This window comes from Haliotis asinina, chromosome 16 (assembly GCF_037392515.1).
Source record: "Haliotis asinina isolate JCU_RB_2024 chromosome 16, JCU_Hal_asi_v2, whole genome shotgun sequence".
Taxonomy (NCBI): domain Eukaryota; kingdom Metazoa; phylum Mollusca; class Gastropoda; order Lepetellida; family Haliotidae; genus Haliotis; species Haliotis asinina.
This window is the reverse complement of record NC_090295.1, coordinates 15,666,205-15,689,391: the sequence shown is the minus strand read 5'-3', so window position 1 is coordinate 15,689,391 and position 23,187 is coordinate 15,666,205. Positions and strand designations below refer to the sequence as shown.

Here is a 23,187-nt window from a genome sequence, read left to right as displayed (position 1 = left end):
ATAGGTCTCTGCACACCTATGATGGTGGTGATGATGTCAGGTCAGAATAGGTCTCTGCACACGTATGATGGTGGTGATGATTTCAGAGTAGAATAGGTCTCTGCACACGTATGATGGTGGTGATGATGTCAGGTCAGAATAGGTCTCTGCACACCTATGGTGGTGGTGATGATTTCAGGACAGAATAGGTCTCTGCACACGTATGATGGTGGTAATGATGTCAGGACAGAATAGGTCTCTGCACACGTATGATGGTGGTGATGATGTCAGGTCAGAATAGGTCTCTGCACAACTATGGTGGTGGTGATGATTTCAGGACAGAATAGGTCTCTGCACACGTATGATGGTGGTAATGATGTCAGGACAGAATAGGTCTCTGCACACGTATGATGGTGGTGATGATGTCAGGTCAGAATAGGTCTCTGCACAACTATGGTGGTGGTGATGATTTCAGGACAGAATAGGTCTCTGCACACGTATGATGGTGGTAATGATGTCAGGACAGAATAGGTCTTTGCACGTATGATGGTGGTGATGATGTCAGGTCAGAATAGGTCTCTGCACACGTATGATGGTGGTGATGATGTCAGGTCAGAATAGGTCTCTGCACACGTATGATGGTGGTGATGATTTCAGAGTAGAATAGGTCTCTGCACACCTATGGTGGTGGTGATGATTTCAGGACAGAATAGGTCTCTGCAACACCTATGATGGTGGTGATGATTTCAGGACAGAATAGGTCTCTGCACACCTATGATGGTGGTGATGATGTCAGGTCAGAATAGGTCTCTGCACAACTATGGTGGTGGTGATGATTTCAGGACAGAATAGGTCTCTGCACACCTATGGTGGTGGTGATGATTTCAGGACAGAATAGGTCTCTGCACACCTATGGTGGTGGTGATGGTGTCAGGACAGAATAGGTCTCTGCACACCTATGATGGTGGTAATGATGTCAGGACAGAATAGGTCTCTGCACACCTATGATGGTGGTGATGATTTCAGGACAGAATAGGTCTCTGCACACCTATGATGGTGGTGATGATGTCAGGTCAGAATAGGTCTCTGCACAACTATGGTGGTGGTGATGATTTCAGGACAGAATAGGTCTCTGCACACCTATGGTGGTGGTGATGATTTCAGGACAGAATAGGTCTCTGCACACCTATGGTGGTGGTGATGGTGTCAGGACAGAATAGGTCTCTGCACACCTATGGTGGTGGTAATGATGTCAGGACAGAATAGGTCTCTGCACACCTATGGTGGTGGTGATGGTGTCAGCACAGAATAGGTCTCTGCACACCTATGATGGTGGTGATGATTTCAGGACAGAATAGGTCTCTGCACACCTATGGTGGTGGTGATGGTGTCAGGACAGAATAGGTCTCTGCACACCTATGGTGGTGGTAATGATGTCAGGACAGAATAGGTCTCTGCACACCTATGGTGGTGGTAATGATGTCAGGTCAGAATAGGTCTCTGCACACCTATGGTGGTGGTAATGATGTCAGGACAGAATAGGTCTCTGCACACCTATGGTGGTGGTAGTGATGTCAGGACAGAATAGGTCTCTGCACACGTATGATGGTGGTGATGATGTCAGGTCAGAATAGGTCTCTGCACACCTATGGTGGTGGTAATGATTTCAGGACAGAATAGGTCTCTGCACACGTATGATGGTGGTGATGATGTCAGGACAGAATAGGTCTCTGCACACCTATGGTGGTGGTGATGATTTCAGGACAGAATAGGTCTCTGCACACCTATGATGGTGGTGATGATGTCAGGTCATAATAGGTCTCTGCACACGTATGATGGTGGTGATGATGTCAGGACAGAATAGGTCTCTGCACACCTATGATGGTGGTGATGATTTCAGGTCATAATAGGTCTCTGCACACCTATGATGGTGGTGATGATGTCAGGACAGAATAGGTCTCTGCACACCTATGGTGGTGGTAATGATGTCAGGACAGAATAGGTCTCTGCACACCTATGATGGTGGTGATGATTTCAGGACAGAATAGGTCTCTGCACACGTATGATGGTGGTGATGATTTCTGGACAGAATAGGTCTCTGCAACACCTATGGTGGTGGTGATGATTTCAGGACAGAATAGGTCTCTGCACACCTATGATGGTGGTGATGATGTCAGGTCAGAATAGGTCTCTGCACACCTATGGTGGTGGTGATGATTTCAGGACAGAATAGGTCTCTGCACACCTATGATGGGGGTGATGATTTCAGGACAGAATAGGTCTCTGCAACACCTATGGTGGTGGTGATGATTTCAGGACAGAATAGGTCCCTGCAACACCTATGATGGTGGTGATGATTTCAGGACAGAATAGGTCTCTGCACACCTATGATGGTGGTGATGATGTCAGGTCAGAATAGGTCTCTGCACAACTATGGTGGTGGTGATGATTTCAGGACAGAATAGGTCTCTGCACACCTATGGTGGTGGTGATGATTTCAGGACAGAATAGGTCTCTGCACACCTATGGTGGTGGTGATGGTGTCAGGACAGAATAGGTCTCTGCACACCTATGGTGGTGGTAATGATGTCAGGACAGAATAGGTCTCTGCACACCTATGGTGGTGGTAATGATGTCAGGACAGAATAGGTCTCTGCACACCTATGGTGGTGGTAATGATGTCAGGTCAGAATAGGTCTCTGCACACCTATGGTGGTGGTAATGATGTCAGGACAGAATAGGTCTCTGCACACCTATGGTGGTGGTAATGATGTCAGGACAGAATAGGTCTCTGCACACGTATGATGGTGGTGATGATGTCAGGTCAGAATAGGTCTCTGCACACCTATGGTGGTGGTAATGATGTCAGGACAGAATAGGTCTCTGCACACGTATGATGGTGGTGGTGATGATGTCAGGTCAGAATAGGTCTCTGCACACCTATGGTGGTGGTGATGATTTCAGGACAGAATAGGTCTCTGCACACCTATGATGGTGGTGATGATGTCAGGTCAGAATAGGTCTCTGCACACCTATGGTGGTGGTGATGATTTCAGGACAGAATAGGTCTCTGCACACGTATGATGGTGGTGGTAATGATGTCAGGTCAGAATAGGTCTCTGCACACCTATGGTGGTGGTGATGATTTCAGGACAGAATAGGTCTCTGCACACCTATGATGGTGGTGATGATGTCAGGTCAGAATAGGTCTCTGCACACCTATGGTGGTGGTGATGATTTCAGGACAGAATAGGTCTCTGCACACGTATGATGGTGGTAATGATGTCAGGACAGAATAGGTCTCTGCACACCTATGATGGTGGTGATGATGTCAGGTCAGAATAGGTCTCTGCACACGTATGATGGTGGTGATGATTTCAGAGTAGAATAGGTCTCTGCACACGTATGATGGTGGTGATGATGTCAGGTCAGAATAGGTCTCTGCACACCTATGGTGGTGGTGATGATTTCAGGACAGAATAGGTCTCTGCACACGTATGATGGTGGTAATGATGTCAGGACAGAATAGGTCTCTGCACACGTATGATGGTGGTGATGATGTCAGGTCAGAATAGGTCTCTGCACAACTATGGTGGTGGTGATGATTTCAGGACAGAATAGGTCTCTGCACACGTATGATGGTGGTAATGATGTCAGGACAGAATAGGTCTCTGCACACGTATGATGGTGGTGATGATGTCAGGTCAGAATAGGTCTCTGCACAACTATGGTGGTGGTGATGATTTCAGGACAGAATAGGTCTCTGCACACGTATGATGGTGGTAATGATGTCAGGACAGAATAGGTCTTTGCACACGTATGATGGTGGTGATGATGTCAGGTCAGAATAGGTCTCTGCACACGTATGATGGTGGTGATGATGTCAGGTCAGAATAGGTCTCTGCACACGTATGATGGTGGTGATGATTTCAGAGTAGAATAGGTCTCTGCACACCTATGGTGGTGGTGATGATTTCAGGACAGAATAGGTCTCTGCAACACCTATGATGGTGGTGATGATTTCAGGACAGAATAGGTCTCTGCACACCTATGATGGTGGTGATGATGTCAGGTCAGAATAGGTCTCTGCACAACTATGGTGGTGGTGATGATTTCAGGACAGAATAGGTCTCTGCACACCTATGGTGGTGGTGATGATTTCAGGACAGAATAGGTCTCTGCACACCTATGGTGGTGGTGATGGTGTCAGGACAGAATAGGTCTCTGCACACCTATGATGGTGGTAATGATGTCAGGACAGAATAGGTCTCTGCACACCTATGATGGTGGTGATGATTTCAGGACAGAATAGGTCTCTGCACACCTATGATGGTGGTGATGATGTCAGGTCAGAATAGGTCTCTGCACAACTATGGTGGTGGTGATGATTTCAGGACAGAATAGGTCTCTGCACACCTATGGTGGTGGTGATGATTTCAGGACAGAATAGGTCTCTGCACACCTATGGTGGTGGTGATGGTGTCAGGACAGAATAGGTCTCTGCACACCTATGATGGTGGTAATGATGTCAGGACAGAATAGGTCTCTGCACACCTATGGTGGTGGTGATGGTGTCAGCACAGAATAGGTCTCTGCACACCTATGATGGTGGTGATGATTTCAGGACAGAATAGGTCTCTGCACACCTATGGTGGTGGTGATGGTGTCAGGACAGAATAGGTCTCTGCACACCTATGGTGGTGGTAATGATGTCAGGACAGAATAGGTCTCTGCACACCTATGGTGGTGGTAATGATGTCAGGTCAGAATAGGTCTCTGCACACCTATGGTGGTGGTGATGATGTCAGGACAGAATAGGTCTCTGCACACCTATGGTGGTGGTAGTGATGTCAGGACAGAATAGGTCTCTGCACACGTATGATGGTGGTGATGATGTCAGGTCAGAATAGGTCTCTGCACACCTATGGTGGTGGTAATGATTTCAGGACAGAATAGGTCTCTGCACACGTATGATGGTGGTGGTGATGTCAGGACAGAATAGGTCTCTGCACACCTATGGTGGTGGTAATGATGTCAGGACAGAATAGGTCTCTGCACACCTATGGTGGTGGTAATGATGTCAGGACAGAATAGGTCTCTGCACACCTATGATGGTGGTGATGATGTCAGGTCAGAATAGGTCTCTGCACACGTATGGTGGTGGTGATGATTTCAGGACAGAATAGGTCTCTGCACACGTATGATGGTGGTAATGATGTCAGGACAGAATAGGTCTCTGCACACGTATGATGGTGGTGATGATGTCAGGTCAGAATAGGTCTCTGCACACGTATGATGGTGGTGATGATTTCAGAGTAGAATAGGTCTCTGCACACGTATGATGGTGGTGTTGATGTCAGGACGGAATAGGTCTCTGCACACGTATGATGGTGGTAATGATGTCAGGACAGAATTGGTCTCTGCACACGTATGATGGTGGTGATGATGTCAGGTCAGAATAGGTCTCTACACACGTATGATGGTGGTGATGATGTCAGGTCAGAATAGGTCTCTGCACACCTATGATGGTGGTGATGATTTCAGAGTAGAATAGGTCTCTGCACACCTATGGTGGTGGTGATGATTTCAGGACAGAATAGGTCTCTGCACACCTATGATGGTGGTGATGATGTCAGGTCAGAATAGGTCTCTGCACACCTATGATGGTGGTGATGATGTCAGGTCAGAATAGGTCTCTGCACACCTATGGTGGTGGTGATGATGTCAGGTCAGAATAGGTCTCTGCACACCTATGATGGTGGTGATGATTTCAGAGTAGAATAGGTCTCTGCACACCTATGGTGGTGGTGATGATTTCAGGACAGAATAGGTCTCTGCACACGTATGATGGTGGTAATGATGTCAGGACAGAATAGGTCTCTGCACACCTATGATGGTGGTGATGATGTCAGGTCAGAATAGGTCTCTGCACAACTATGGTGGTGGTGATGATTTCATGACAGAATAGGTCTCTGCACACGTATGATGGTGGTAATGATTTCAGGACAGAATAGGTCTCTGCACACGTATGATGGTGGTGATGATGTCAGGTCAGAATAGGTCTCTGCACACGTATGATGGTGATGGTGATGATTTCAGGACAGAATAGGTCTCTGCACACGTATGATGGTGGTAATGATGTCAGGACAGAATAGGTCTCTGCACACGTATGATGGTGGTGATGATGTCAGGTCAGAATAGGTCTCTACACACGTATGATGGTGGTGATGATGTCAGGTCAGAATAGGTCTCTGCACACCTATGATGGTGGTGATGATTTCAGAGTAGAATAGGTCTCTGCACACCTATGGTGGTGGTGATGATTTCAGGACAGAATAGGTCTCTGCACACCTATGATGGTGGTGATGATGTCAGGTCAGAATAGGTCTCTGCACACCTATGATGGTGGTGATGATGTCAGGTCAGAATAGGTCTCTGCACACCTATGGTGGTGGTGATGATGTCAGGTCAGAATAGGTCTCTGCACACCTATGATGGTGGTGATGATTTCAGAGTAGAATAGGTCTCTGCACACCTATGGTGGTGGTGATGATTTTAGGACAGAATAGGTCTCTGCACACCTATGGTGGTGGTGATGATGTCAGGTCAGAATAGGTCTCTGCACACGTATGATGGTGGTGATGATGTCAGGTCAGAATAGGTCTCTGCACACCTATGGTGGTGGTAATGATTTCAGGACAGAATAGGTCTCTGCACACGTATGATGGTGGTGATGATGTCAGGACAGAATAGGTCTCTGCACAACTATGGTGGTGGTGATGATTTCAGGTCAGAATAGGTCTCTGCACACCTATGGTGGTGGTGATGATTTCAGGACAGAATAGGTCTCTGCACACGTATGATGGTGGTGATGATGTCAGGACAGAATAGGTCTCTGCACAACTATGGTGGTGGTGATGATTTCAGGTCAGAATAGGTCTCTGCACACCTATGGTGGTGGTAATGATGTCAGGTCAGAATAGGTCTCTGCACACCTATGGTGGTGGTAATGATGTCAGGACAGAATAGGTCTCTGCACACCTATGGTGGTGGTAGTGATGTCAGGACAGAATAGGTCTCTGCACACGTATGATGGTGGTGATGTCAGGTCAGAATAGGTCTCTGCACACCTATGGTGGTGGTAATGATTTCAGGACAGAATAGGTCTCTGCAACACCTATGGTGGTGGTGATGATTTCAGGACAGAATAGGTCTCTGCACACCTATGATGGTGGTGATGATGTCAGGTCAGAATAGGTCTCTGCACAACTATGGTGGTGGTGATGATTTCAGGACAGAATAGGTCTCTGCACACCTATGGTGGTGGTGATGATTTTAGGACAGAATAGGTCTCTGCACACCTATGGTGGTGGTGATGATGTCAGGTCAGAATAGGTCTCTGCACACCTATGGTGGTGGTGATGATTTCAGGACAGAATAGGTCTCTGCACACCTATGGTGGTGGTGATGGTGTCAGGACAGAATAGGTCTCTGCACACCTATGGTGGTGGTAATGATGTCAGGACAGAATAGGTCTCTGCACACCTATGGTGGTGGTAATGATGTCAGGTCAGAATAGGTCTCTGCACACCTATGGTGGTGGTAATGATGTCAGGACAGAATAGGTCTCTGCACACCTATGGTGGTGGTAGTGATGTCAGGACAGAATAGGTCTCTGCACACGTATGATGGTGGTGATGATGTCAGGTCAGAATAGGTCTCTGCACACCTATGGTGGTGGTAATGATTTCAGGACAGAATAGGTCTCTGCACACGTATGATGGTGGTGATGATGTCAGGACAGAATAGGTCTCTGCACACCTATGGTGGTGGTAATGATGTCAGGACAGAATAGGTCTCTGCACACCTATGGTGGTAGTGATGATGTCAGGACAGAATAGGTCTCTGCACACCTATGATGGTGGTGATGATGTCAGGTCAGAATAGGTCTCTGCACACCTATGGTGGTGGTGATGATTTCAGGACAGAATAGGTCTCTGCACACGTATGATGGTGGTGGTAATGATGTCAGGTCAGAATAGGTCTCTGCACACCTATGGTGGTGGTGATGATTTCAGGACAGAATAGGTCTCTGCACACCTATGATGGTGGTGATGATGTCAAGTCAGAATAGGTCTCTGGACACGTATGGTGGTGGTGATGATTTCAGGACAGAATAGGTCTCTGCACACGTATGATGGTGGTAATGATGTCAGGACAGAATAGGTCTCTGCACACGTATGATGGTGGTGATGATGTCAGGTCAGAATAGGTCTCTGCACACGTATGATGGTGGTGATGATTTCAGAGTAGAATAGGTCTCTGCACACGTATGATGGTGGTGTTGATGTCAGGACGGAATAGGTCTCTGCTCACCTATGGTGGTGGTAATGATGTCAGGACAGAATAGGTCTCTGCACACGTATGATGGTGGTGATGATGTCAGGTCAGAATAGGTCTCTGCACACCTATGGTGGTGGTGATGATTTCAGGACAGAATAGGTCTCTGCACACGTATGATGGTGGTAATGATGTCAGGACAGAATAGGTCTCTGCACACCTATGATGGTGGTGATGATGTCAGGTCAGAATAGGTCTCTGCACAACTATGGTGGTGGTGATGATTTCAGGACAGAATAGGTCTCTGCACACGTATGATGGTGGTAATGATGTCAGGACAGAATAGGTCTCTGCACACCTATGATGGTGGTGATGATGTCAGGTCAGAATAGGTCTCTGCACACGTATGATGGTGGTGGTGATGATTTCAGGACAGAATAGGTCTCTGCACACGTATGATGGTGGTAATGATGTCAGGACAGAATTGGTCTCTGCACACGTATGATGGTGGTGATGATGTCAGGTCAGAATAGGTCTCTACACACGTATGATGGTGGTGATGATGTCAGGTCAGAATAGGTCTCTGCACACCTATGATGGTGGTGATGATTTCAGAGTAGAATAGGTCTCTGCACACCTATGGTGGTGGTGATGATTTCAGGACAGAATAGGTCTCTGCACACCTATGATGGTGGTGATGATGTCAGGTCAGAATAGGTCTCTGCACACCTATGATGGTGGTGATGATGTCAGGTCAGAATAGGTCTCTGCACACCTATGGTGGTGGTGATGATGTCAGGTCAGAATAGGTCTCTGCACACCTATGATGGTGGTGATGATTTCAGAGTAGAATAGGTCTCTGCACACCTATGGTGGTGGTGATGATTTTAGGACAGAATAGGTCTCTGCACACCTATGATGGTGGTGATGATGTCAGGACGGAATAGGTCTCTGCACACCTATGATGGTGGTGATGATGTCAGGTCAGAATAGGTCTCTGCACACCTATGGTGGTGGTAATGATGTCAGGACAGAATAGGTCTCTGCACACGTATGATGGTGGTGATGATGTCAGGACAGAATAGGTCTCTGCACACGTATGATGGTGGTGATGATTTCTGGACAGAATAGGTCTCTGCAACACCTATGGTGGTGGTGATGATTTCAGGACAGAATAGGTCTCTGCACACGTATGATGGTGGTGATGATTTCTGGACAGAATAGGTCTCTGCAACACCTATGGTGGTGGTAATGATGTCAGGACAGAATAGGTCTCTGCACACCTATGGTGGTGGTAATGATGTCAGGACAGAATAGGTCTCTGCACACGTATGATGGTGGTGATGATGTCAGGTCAGAATAGGTCTCTGCACACCTATGGTGGTGGTAATGATGTCAGGACAGAATAGGTCTCTGCACACGTATGATGGTGGTGGTGATGATGTCAGGTCAGAATAGGTCTCTGCACACCTATGGTGGTGGTGATGATTTCAGGACAGAATAGGTCTCTGCACACCTATGATGGTGGTGATGATGTCAGGTCAGAATAGGTCTCTGCACACCTATGGTGGTGGTGATGATTTCAGGACAGAATAGGTCTCTGCACACGTATGATGGTGGTGGTAATGATGTCAGGTCAGAATAGGTCTCTGCACACCTATGGTGGTGGTGATGATTTCAGGACAGAATAGGTCTCTGCACACCTATGATGGTGGTGATGATGTCAGGTCAGAATAGGTCTCTGCACACCTATGGTGGTGGTGATGATTTCAGGACAGAATAGGTCTCTGCACACGTATGATGGTGGTAATGATGTCAGGACAGAATAGGTCTCTGCACACCTATGATGGTGGTGATGATGTCAGGTCAGAATAGGTCTCTGCACACGTATGATGGTGGTGATGATTTCAGAGTAGAATAGGTCTCTGCACACGTATGATGGTGGTGATGATGTCAGGTCAGAATAGGTCTCTGCACACCTATGGTGGTGGTGATGATTTCAGGACAGAATAGGTCTCTGCACACGTATGATGGTGGTAATGATGTCAGGACAGAATAGGTCTCTGCACACGTATGATGGTGGTGATGATGTCAGGTCAGAATAGGTCTCTGCACAACTATGGTGGTGGTGATGATTTCAGGACAGAATAGGTCTCTGCACACGTATGATGGTGGTAATGATGTCAGGACAGAATAGGTCTCTGCACACGTATGATGGTGGTGATGATGTCAGGTCAGAATAGGTCTCTGCACAACTATGGTGGTGGTGATGATTTCAGGACAGAATAGGTCTCTGCACACGTATGATGGTGGTAATGATGTCAGGACAGAATAGGTCTTTGCACACGTATGATGGTGGTGATGATGTCAGGTCAGAATAGGTCTCTGCACACGTATGATGGTGGTGATGATGTCAGGTCAGAATAGGTCTCTGCACACGTATGATGGTGGTGATGATTTCAGAGTAGAATAGGTCTCTGCACACCTATGGTGGTGGTGATGATTTCAGGACAGAATAGGTCTCTGCAACACCTATGATGGTGGTGATGATTTCAGGACAGAATAGGTCTCTGCACACCTATGATGGTGGTGATGATGTCAGGTCAGAATAGGTCTCTGCACAACTATGGTGGTGGTGATGATTTCAGGACAGAATAGGTCTCTGCACACCTATGGTGGTGGTGATGATTTCAGGACAGAATAGGTCTCTGCACACCTATGGTGGTGGTGATGGTGTCAGGACAGAATAGGTCTCTGCACACCTATGATGGTGGTAATGATGTCAGGACAGAATAGGTCTCTGCACACCTATGATGGTGGTGATGATTTCAGGACAGAATAGGTCTCTGCACACCTATGATGGTGGTGATGATGTCAGGTCAGAATAGGTCTCTGCACAACTATGGTGGTGGTGATGATTTCAGGACAGAATAGGTCTCTGCACACCTATGGTGGTGGTGATGATTTCAGGACAGAATAGGTCTCTGCACACCTATGGTGGTGGTGATGGTGTCAGGACAGAATAGGTCTCTGCACACCTATGATGGTGGTAATGATGTCAGGACAGAATAGGTCTCTGCACACCTATGGTGGTGGTGATGATGTCAGGTCAGAATAGGTCTCTGCACACCTATGATGGTGGTGATGATTTCAGAGTAGAATAGGTCTCTGCACACCTATGGTGGTGGTGATGATTTTAGGACAGAATAGGTCTCTGCACACCTATGATGGTGGTGATGATGTCAGGACGGAATAGGTCTCTGCACACCTATGATGGTGGTGATGATGTCAGGTCAGAATAGGTCTCTGCACACCTATGGTGGTGGTAATGATGTCAGGACAGAATAGGTCTCTGCACACGTATGATGGTGGTGATGATGTCAGGACAGAATAGGTCTCTGCACACGTATGATGGTGGTGATGATTTCTGGACAGAATAGGTCTCTGCAACACCTATGGTGGTGGTGATGATTTCAGGACAGAATAGGTCTCTGCACACGTATGATGGTGGTGATGATTTCTGGACAGAATAGGTCTCTGCAACACCTATGGTGGTGGTAATGATGTCAGGACAGAATAGGTCTCTGCACACCTATGGTGGTGGTAATGATGTCAGGACAGAATAGGTCTCTGCACACGTATGATGGTGGTGATGATGTCAGGTCAGAATAGGTCTCTGCACACCTATGGTGGTGGTAATGATGTCAGGACAGAATAGGTCTCTGCACACGTATGATGGTGGTGGTGATGATGTCAGGTCAGAATAGGTCTCTGCACACCTATGGTGGTGGTGATGATTTCAGGACAGAATAGGTCTCTGCACACCTATGATGGTGGTGATGATGTCAGGTCAGAATAGGTCTCTGCACACCTATGGTGGTGGTGATGATTTCAGGACAGAATAGGTCTCTGCACACGTATGATGGTGGTGGTAATGATGTCAGGTCAGAATAGGTCTCTGCACACCTATGGTGGTGGTGATGATTTCAGGACAGAATAGGTCTCTGCACACCTATGATGGTGGTGATGATGTCAGGTCAGAATAGGTCTCTGCACACCTATGGTGGTGGTGATGATTTCAGGACAGAATAGGTCTCTGCACACGTATGATGGTGGTAATGATGTCAGGACAGAATAGGTCTCTGCACACCTATGATGGTGGTGATGATGTCAGGTCAGAATAGGTCTCTGCACACGTATGATGGTGGTGATGATTTCAGAGTAGAATAGGTCTCTGCACACGTATGATGGTGGTGATGATGTCAGGTCAGAATAGGTCTCTGCACACCTATGGTGGTGGTGATGATTTCAGGACAGAATAGGTCTCTGCACACGTATGATGGTGGTAATGATGTCAGGACAGAATAGGTCTCTGCACACGTATGATGGTGGTGATGATGTCAGGTCAGAATAGGTCTCTGCACAACTATGGTGGTGGTGATGATTTCAGGACAGAATAGGTCTCTGCACACGTATGATGGTGGTAATGATGTCAGGACAGAATAGGTCTCTGCACACGTATGATGGTGGTGATGATGTCAGGTCAGAATAGGTCTCTGCACAACTATGGTGGTGGTGATGATTTCAGGACAGAATAGGTCTCTGCACACGTATGATGGTGGTAATGATGTCAGGACAGAATAGGTCTTTGCACACGTATGATGGTGGTGATGATGTCAGGTCAGAATAGGTCTCTGCACACGTATGATGGTGGTGATGATGTCAGGTCAGAATAGGTCTCTGCACACGTATGATGGTGGTGATGATTTCAGAGTAGAATAGGTCTCTGCACACCTATGGTGGTGGTGATGATTTCAGGACAGAATAGGTCTCTGCAACACCTATGATGGTGGTGATGATTTCAGGACAGAATAGGTCTCTGCACACCTATGATGGTGGTGATGATGTCAGGTCAGAATAGGTCTCTGCACAACTATGGTGGTGGTGATGATTTCAGGACAGAATAGGTCTCTGCACACCTATGGTGGTGGTGATGATTTCAGGACAGAATAGGTCTCTGCACACCTATGGTGGTGGTGATGGTGTCAGGACAGAATAGGTCTCTGCACACCTATGATGGTGGTAATGATGTCAGGACAGAATAGGTCTCTGCACACCTATGATGGTGGTGATGATTTCAGGACAGAATAGGTCTCTGCACACCTATGATGGTGGTGATGATGTCAGGTCAGAATAGGTCTCTGCACAACTATGGTGGTGGTGATGATTTCAGGACAGAATAGGTCTCTGCACACCTATGGTGGTGGTGATGATTTCAGGACAGAATAGGTCTCTGCACACCTATGGTGGTGGTGATGGTGTCAGGACAGAATAGGTCTCTGCACACCTATGGTGGTGGTAATGATGTCAGGACAGAATAGGTCTCTGCACACCTATGGTGGTGGTGATGGTGTCAGCACAGAATAGGTCTCTGCACACCTATGATGGTGGTGATGATTTCAGGACAGAATAGGTCTCTGCACACCTATGGTGGTGGTGATGGTGTCAGGACAGAATAGGTCTCTGCACACCTATGGTGGTGGTAATGATGTCAGGACAGAATAGGTCTCTGCACACCTATGGTGGTGGTAATGATGTCAGGTCAGAATAGGTCTCTGCACACCTATGGTGGTGGTGATGATGTCAGGACAGAATAGGTCTCTGCACACCTATGGTGGTGGTAGTGATGTCAGGACAGAATAGGTCTCTGCACACGTATGATGGTGGTGATGATGTCAGGTCAGAATAGGTCTCTGCACACCTATGGTGGTGGTAATGATTTCAGGACAGAATAGGTCTCTGCACACGTATGATGGTGGTGATGATGTCAGGACAGAATAGGTCTCTGCACACCTATGGTGGTGGTAATGATGTCAGGACAGAATAGGTCTCTGCACACCTATGGTGGTGGTAATGATGTCAGGACAGAATAGGTCTCTGCACACCTATGATGGTGGTGATGATGTCAGGTCAGAATAGGTCTCTGCACACGTATGGTGGTGGTGATGATTTCAGGACAGAATAGGTCTCTGCACACGTATGATGGTGGTAATGATGTCAGGACAGAATAGGTCTCTGCACACGTATGATGGTGGTGATGATGTCAGGTCAGAATAGGTCTCTGCACACGTATGATGGTGGTGATGATTTCAGAGTAGAATAGGTCTCTGCACACGTATGATGGTGGTGTTGATGTCAGGACGGAATAGGTCTCTGCACACGTATGATGGTGGTAATGATGTCAGGACAGAATTGGTCTCTGCACACGTATGATGGTGGTGATGATGTCAGGTCAGAATAGGTCTCTACACACGTATGATGGTGGTGATGATGTCAGGTCAGAATAGGTCTCTGCACACCTATGATGGTGGTGATGATTTCAGAGTAGAATAGGTCTCTGCACACCTATGGTGGTGGTGATGATTTCAGGACAGAATAGGTCTCTGCACACCTATGATGGTGGTGATGATGTCAGGTCAGAATAGGTCTCTGCACACCTATGATGGTGGTGATGATGTCAGGTCAGAATAGGTCTCTGCACACCTATGGTGGTGGTGATGATGTCAGGTCAGAATAGGTCTCTGCACACCTATGATGGTGGTGATGATTTCAGAGTAGAATAGGTCTCTGCACACCTATGGTGGTGGTGATGATTTCAGGACAGAATAGGTCTCTGCACACGTATGATGGTGGTAATGATGTCAGGACAGAATAGGTCTCTGCACACCTATGATGGTGGTGATGATGTCAGGTCAGAATAGGTCTCTGCACAACTATGGTGGTGGTGATGATTTCAGGACAGAATAGGTCTCTGCACACGTATGATGGTGGTAATGATTTCAGGACAGAATAGGTCTCTGCACACGTATGATGGTGGTGATGATGTCAGGTCAGAATAGGTCTCTGCACACGTATGATGGTGATGGTGATGATTTCAGGACAGAATAGGTCTCTGCACACGTATGATGGTGGTAATGATGTCAGGACAGAATAGGTCTCTGCACACGTATGATGGTGGTGATGATGTCAGGTCAGAATAGGTCTCTACACACGTATGATGGTGGTGATGATGTCAGGTCAGAATAGGTCTCTGCACACCTATGATGGTGGTGATGATTTCAGAGTAGAATAGGTCTCTGCACACCTATGGTGGTGGTGATGATTTCAGGACAGAATAGGTCTCTGCACACCTATGATGGTGGTGATGATGTCAGGTCAGAATAGGTCTCTGCACACCTATGATGGTGGTGATGATGTCAGGTCAGAATAGGTCTCTGCACACCTATGGTGGTGGTGATGATGTCAGGTCAGAATAGGTCTCTGCACACCTATGATGGTGGTGATGATTTCAGAGTAGAATAGGTCTCTGCACACCTATGGTGGTGGTGATGATTTTAGGACAGAATAGGTCTCTGCACACCTATGGTGGTGGTGATGATGTCAGGTCAGAATAGGTCTCTGCACACGTATGATGGTGGTGATGATGTCAGGTCAGAATAGGTCTCTGCACACCTATGGTGGTGGTAATGATTTCAGGACAGAATAGGTCTCTGCACACGTATGATGGTGGTGATGATGTCAGGACAGAATAGGTCTCTGCACAACTATGGTGGTGGTGATGATTTCAGGTCAGAATAGGTCTCTGCACACCTATGGTGGTGGTGATGATTTCAGGACAGAATAGGTCTCTGCACACGTATGATGGTGGTGATGATGTCAGGACAGAATAGGTCTCTGCACAACTATGGTGGTGGTGATGATTTCAGGTCAGAATAGGTCTCTGCACACCTATGGTGGTGGTAATGATGTCAGGTCAGAATAGGTCTCTGCACACCTATGGTGGTGGTAATGATGTCAGGACAGAATAGGTCTCTGCACACCTATGGTGGTGGTAGTGATGTCAGGAGAGAATAGGTCTCTGCACACGTATGATGGTGGTGATGTCAGGTCAGAATAGGTCTCTGCACACCTATGGTGGTGGTAATGATTTCAGGACAGAATAGGTCTCTGCAACACCTATGGTGGTGGTGATGATTTCAGGACAGAATAGGTCTCTGCACACCTATGATGGTGGTGATGATGTCAGGTCAGAATAGGTCTCTGCACAACTATGGTGGTGGTGATGATTTCAGGACAGAATAGGTCTCTGCACACCTATGGTGGTGGTGATGATTTTAGGACAGAATAGGTCTCTGCACACCTATGGTGGTGGTGATGATGTCAGGTCAGAATAGGTCTCTGCACACCTATGGTGGTGGTGATGATTTCAGGACAGAATAGGTCTCTGCACACCTATGGTGGTGGTGATGGTGTCAGGACAGAATAGGTCTCTGCACACCTATGGTGGTGGTAATGATGTCAGGACAGAATAGGTCTCTGCACACCTATGGTGGTGGTAATGATGTCAGGTCAGAATAGGTCTCTGCACACCTATGGTGGTGGTAATGATGTCAGGACAGAATAGGTCTCTGCACACCTATGGTGGTGGTAGTGATGTCAGGACAGAATAGGTCTCTGCACACGTATGATGGTGGTGATGATGTCAGGTCAGAATAGGTCTCTGCACACCTATGGTGGTGGTAATGATTTCAGGACAGAATAGGTCTCTGCACACGTATGATGGTGGTGATGATGTCAGGACAGAATAGGTCTCTGCACACCTATGGTGGTGGTAATGATGTCAGGACAGAATAGGTCTCTGCACACCTATGGTGGTAGTGATGATGTCAGGACAGAATAGGTCTCTGCACACCTATGATGGTGGTGATGATGTCAGGTCAGAATAGGTCTCTGCACACCTATGGTGGTGGTGATGATTTCAGGACAGAATAGGTCTCTGCACACGTATGATGGTGGTGGTAATGATGTCAGGTCAGAATAGGTCTCTGCACACCTATGGTGGTGGTGATGATTTCAGGACAGAATAGGTCTCTGCACACCTATGATGGTGGTGATGATGTCAAGTCAGAATAGGTCTCTGGACACGTATGGTGGTGGTGATGATTTCAGGACAGAATAGGTCTCTGCACACGTATGATGGTGGTAATGATGTCAGGACAGAATAGGTCTCTGCACACGTATGATGGTGGTGATGATGTCAGGTCAGAATAGGTCTCTGCACACGTATGATGGTGGTGATGATTTCAGAGTAGAATAGGTCTCTGCACACGTATGATGGTGGTGTTGATGTCAGGACGGAATAGGTCTCTGCTCACCTATGGTGGTGGTAATGATGTCAGGACAGAATAGGTCTCTGCACACGTATGATGGTGGTGATGATGTCAGGTCAGAATAGGTCTCTGCACACCTATGGTGGTGGTGATGATTTCAGGACAGAATAGGTCTCTGCACACGTATGATGGTGGTAATGATGTCAGGACAGAATAGGTCTCTGCACACCTATGATGGTGGTGATGATGTCAGGTCAGAATAGGTCTCTGCACAACTATGGTGGTGGTGATGATTTCAGGACAGAATAGGTCTCTGCACACGTATGATGGTGGTAATGATGTCAGGACAGAATAGGTCTCTGCACACCTATGATGGTGGTGATGATGTCAGGTCAGAATAGGTCTCTGCACACGTATGATGGTGGTGGTGATGATTTCAGGACAGAATAGGTCTCTGCACACGTATGATGGTGGTAATGATGTCAGGACAGAATTGGTCTCTGCACACGTATGATGGTGGTGATGATGTCAGGTCAGAATAGGTCTCTACACACGTATGATGGTGGTGATGATGTCAGGTCAGAATAGGTCTCTGCACACCTATGATGGTGGTGATGATTTCAGAGTAGAATAGGTCTCTGCACACCTATGGTGGTGGTGATGATTTCAGGACAGAATAGGTCTCTGCACACCTATGATGGTGGTGATGATGTCAGGTCAGAATAGGTCTCTGCACACCTATGATGGTGGTGATGATGTCAGGTCAGAATAGGTCTCTGCACACCTATGGTGGTGGTGATGATGTCAGGTCAGAATAGGTCTCTGCACACCTATGATGGTGGTGATGATTTCAGAGTAGAATAGGTCTCTGCACACCTATGGTGGTGGTGATGATTTTAGGACAGAATAGGTCTCTGCACACCTATGATGGTGGTGATGATGTCAGGACGGAATAGGTCTCTGCACACCTATGATGGTGGTGATGATGTCAGGTCAGAATAGGTCTCTGCACACCTATGGTGGTGGTAATGATGTCAGGACAGAATAGGTCTCTGCACACGTATGATGGTGGTGATGATGTCAGGACAGAATAGGTCTCTGCACACGTATGATGGTGGTGATGATTTCTGGACAGAATAGGTCTCTGCAACACCTATGGTGGTGGTGATGATTTCAGGACAGAATAGGTCTCTGCACACGTATGATGGTGGTGATGATTTCAGAGTAGAATAGGTCTCTGCACACCTATGGTGGTGGTGATGATTTCAGGACAGAATAGGTCTCTGCACACCTATGATGGTGGTGATGATTTCAGGACAGAATAGGTCTCTGCACACCTATGATGGTGGTGATGATGTCAGGTCAGAATAGGTCTCTGCACACCTATGGTGGTGGTGATGATTTCAGGTCAGAATAGGTCTCTGCACACGTATGATGGTGGTAATGATGTCAGGTCAGAATAGGTCTCTGCACACGTATGATGGTGGTGATGGTGTCAGGACAGAATAGGTCTCTGCACACGTATGATGGTGGTGATGATTTCAGGACAGAATAGGTCTCTGCACACGTATGATGGTGGTGATGGTGTCAGGACAGAATAGGTCTCTGCACACCTATGGTGGTGGTGATGATTTCAGGACAGAATAGGTCTCTGCACACGTATGATGGTGGTAATGATGTCAGGACAGAATAGGTCTCTGCACACCTATGGTGGTGGTGATGGTGTCAGGACAGAATAGGTCTCTGCACACGTATGATGGTGGTAATGATGTCAGGACAGAATAGGTCTCTGCACACGTATGATGGTGGTGATGATGTCAGGTCAGAATAGGTCTCTGCACACGTATGATGGTGGTGATGATTTCAGAGTAGAATAGGTCTCTGCACACGTATGATGGTGGTGATGATGTCAGGACGGAATAGGTCTCTGCACAAGTATGATGGTGGTGATGATGTCAGGACGGAATAGGTCTCTGCACACCTATGATTGTGGTGATGATGTCAGGACGGAATAGGTCTCTGCACACCTATGATGGTGGTGATGGTGTCAGGACAGAATAGGTCTCTGCACACGTATGATGGTGGTGATGATTTCAGGACAGAATAGGTCTCTGCACACCTATGATGGTGGTGATGATTTCAGGACAGAATAGGTCTCTGCAACACCTATGATGGTGGTGATGATTTCAGGACAGAATAGGTCCCTGCAACACCTATGGTGGTGGTGATGATTTCAGGACAGAATAGGTCCCTGCACATGTATGATGATGGTGGTGATGATTTCAGGACAGAACAGTTAAGCTGGTAACTCATGACAGATTAGGTTCCTAGCAACCTTTGTTTGTTGTAAGAATCAATTGAATGGATCAGAATGTGGCATGATTGCTTATACATCATCATACCATGACAGTATCAATCATTAAATCACAGACTTCCAGTGTTTAACTGAAATGTAGCTGATTCTTTACTGAAATATCGCCTAGTGTTGGCTGATTTAACATCAGAGAAAAATGTACTCTTCCTTTTATGGAAAAATAGAAAAAATGTTTGTATAAATTTTGTTTAGTATTTATTTCTTATCTTGGAATAGTTGAAAAATGTGAACCGTATGTTTTGTTGTGTATTGTCTTTAAGTTTACACACTTTGTCTTTTCTGCATTCAAAAGAATCAATATCTTTTCATGCCTCAGTGGATCCATGATTTACATGAACGTTCATGTATTGACTTATGATTAATCTGATGCAAACCAAATCAAATTTTTTTAATCTCGGCCTGTCTATATTATTATTTTGACTCACAAGGTACAAGGCATATTTACTGTGCATGTCATTTCAATTTTATGTGTTTTGGAGGAAAAACAGCAAATACTTTGTTTTTATAAAATGTACCATTTGACCCAGCCACCAGGCTATTAATCAATTACAGGGAACTAGTTCCTCTTTAACAATGACTCAGCTGTCAGCAGGCAGCATAATGGACAAATTCTTCATTTTCAATCACTAATTCTGTGCAACATGTAGTTTTAATTTTTGAACTTTTCTTCAGTGTTCCCCAATGTTCCGGAGAGGCCTGGAATGCCGTGTGCTGGGGAAGACCGTGAGTGACTGTTGATGGTTTTTTTTATTCCCTGAGTCTGCTCTTAGTGCTAATCCAGTGAAAGATGACATCATTTTATTTTAACCTCAAGGCTCGGAAGATACACTGCTCAAAGGAAATTAATGAATGTCATATTTTTTTTTCAAATGACAAGAGTTAAGGTGAAAAGAAATTATTTTCTTTAACATTTTTTATGTTATTATGTCTCACTGTCTATGCATGGCTTTTGTTGCTTGTTTTTTTTTTAATCTTTCAAATTTTACACTGGATTAATATGTTATGAGTATAGAACCTGTATTTCAAAGTCAACTCTGATTGATTAATGTTTTTTGAGTCTATCACCATTAATGCCATAATGACATCACTTAGAATAGTTTGATAAAAAGTTTGGGTTTGTTTCAGTTTATGATATTGAGTCTTAGTACTTTGTGAAATGATTTTTGAACATACAGTTGCTATAAAAATTTACATGTCATCGGTTCCCAATTGGGCAGATCGATGTTCATGTTGTTGGTCACTGGATTGTCTGGTCCAGACTTGATTATTTACAGACCACTGCCATATAGCTGGAATATTGCTGAGTGTGGCGTAAAACTAAACTCACTCACTCACCATATGGATCTCATAACAGTGAAATGAGTTGTGTGAATATCGAAACATTGTTAAAGATCTCTTTTGGTTGGATGATAATAGAAGGAAATAAAGAGCAAAACTAAGTATTAACTTTCTGATGAGTAGGGGGGATGTTGATAGAACAATATGTGCTGTAATGCTTCTGAGAACTGAGGTTATGTTTCTGTAAGAACATCCATCATCTCAGGGGTTGATTACGCAAGGTCATGCCAGGGTGATTTTCATAGGTTTCATTGTATGTATTTCCTCTTCTGACATATTTTGAGGGAGATATATCCACAGAAAGTTCAGTTGAGATGACACTATTGATCACAGTGTACAGTTTAGGTCATATGAAGTTGTCTGTCTGTCTGTCTGTCTGTCATTTGCTCATCTAGGAGACTGATATAGACTATAGAACACAAGATCGTTGGGAATGGAACTTTTTGGTAAGCAATTCCATCAGTCTCTGAACAAATTTCCCAAATGAGGATTTATGAATGTACATGTATTTTTGTTGTTAGGAAACATGTACCGACGTGGAGCTCGTCGATGGAGAAAACTGTACAGAGTCAATGGTCACCTCTTCCAGCCCAAACGCTTCTCCAGGGTAAGACATCTGAAGACCTCCTTGCTTGATTTTTTGTTACCAAAGAATTATATTGCCTTTGTTAAACTCACTTCCAAGACTTGGGTTCGATTTCCTGCATGGTGTCAGTTCCAACGATGCTTATGGAATATTGTTCAAAGCATCCTAAAATCATACTCAATCACTAAACTACACTTTATTGAATCGTCTGAACTCCGATTTTGCCAGCATTTTTCATCTGTTTTGTTTTTTTTAACTCTATAGGTTAAATTGGCATTTTTGATGATTTGTTTCGGTAAGTGCATACTGAAAGGTATGAGAATCTGCAAAGTTGCATATGACCTTTAAGCACATTTTCAGGGTTGAAGTACTTACCCACACTAAATAATAATGATAATAATGGCTATTTGGTATGTGCTATAGTCCTCACACAAGTGCTTGCACAAAGTTCAGGGGAAAGATGGACAGAGTGAGTAATATACAGATTAGAAAAGATAATTCTTCAGTTGTGATTTGAAAGCTGTCAGTGAATCAGAGTCCTTGATGTGGGCTGGAATTCCATAATCTTAGGGCTGTTTGAAAGAGCGATCATTTACCAAAGTCAGAAAGTAGGTACTGTAAGTAGGGGCTGGTTCTGAGACTGGCTGGTTCTGGCTGATGTGTATACAGGGGTCAAGTCAGAGAGATAAGATGGGGTTGGTTGTGGAAGAATTTGTAGACAGTCAACTTTCAAGTTGAAGTATTTACCCACACTTAATGTTTCCTGTGAGTGATGCAACCATGACTTGTGGATTTCCACCATGACTGAGTGACACACGAAACTGAAACACTTATCATGCATGTGACTTCCTCTGTGTAGTGATAACTAGTTGAAAGCCTAACTCTATCAATATGAAGTAGTATGCTGTGATAAGGTCTTCAGATACTTGGCATTTGGAGAGGATGTCTTCACACAATTGGGTGGTATGATTACCTGCTTTCATTACTCAGTATGTTCATTTTTGTTGAATCATGTTTTTGCCAAAGTATGAAGTAGGAATAAGGATTACTACGGAGACAATGTCTGCAGCCTTGGTACCTTACTTTATTTTGTAATTCTTTGAGTGTACAGTATGTCATTTTTAAAAGAGAAGTCACACTGAAGGAGGTTGAAGTAAGTGTCAAGGACAAGTCCAAATTTCAGTCAATAAATCAATGTTCCATTCTGAAGAGCCCACAGCGCAGAAGACATAAAACATACATCCATTTATATTCACCTGAGGGATTAAGCAGAGACTGGCTGTTTCAGATCTTTATGCTATGTCTGAGTGTGGGATATCTGTGTTAATCACCTGTGGATCATCTTCAGTAGGGTAGCCTATTGGTTAAAGTGTTTACTCATCATGCTTAAGACCAAAGTT

At 45.6% G+C, this 23,187-nt stretch overlaps 2 protein-coding genes across 4 annotated transcripts in view; one reads left to right on the top strand and one right to left on the bottom strand.

The window, feature by feature from the left end:
- The window catches only part of LOC137267918 (F-actin-capping protein subunit beta), a 384,252-nt gene that overhangs the window by 41,696 nt on the left and 319,369 nt on the right, over window positions 1-23,187 (bottom strand). The gene's annotated exons all lie outside the window — the stretch shown is intronic.
- Window positions 1-23,187, top strand: part of LOC137267914 (protein kinase C iota type-like) — a 76,802-nt gene that overhangs the window by 32,675 nt on the left and 20,940 nt on the right. For all 3 annotated transcript variants that reach the window (XM_067802359.1, XM_067802358.1, XM_067802360.1), the window contains exons 5-6: window positions 20,536-20,586; window positions 21,723-21,808. In XM_067802359.1, coding sequence (XP_067658460.1) covers window positions 20,536-20,586; window positions 21,723-21,808 — 137 coding nt within the window. The remainder of the gene's footprint in view (window positions 1-20,535; window positions 20,587-21,722; window positions 21,809-23,187) is intronic.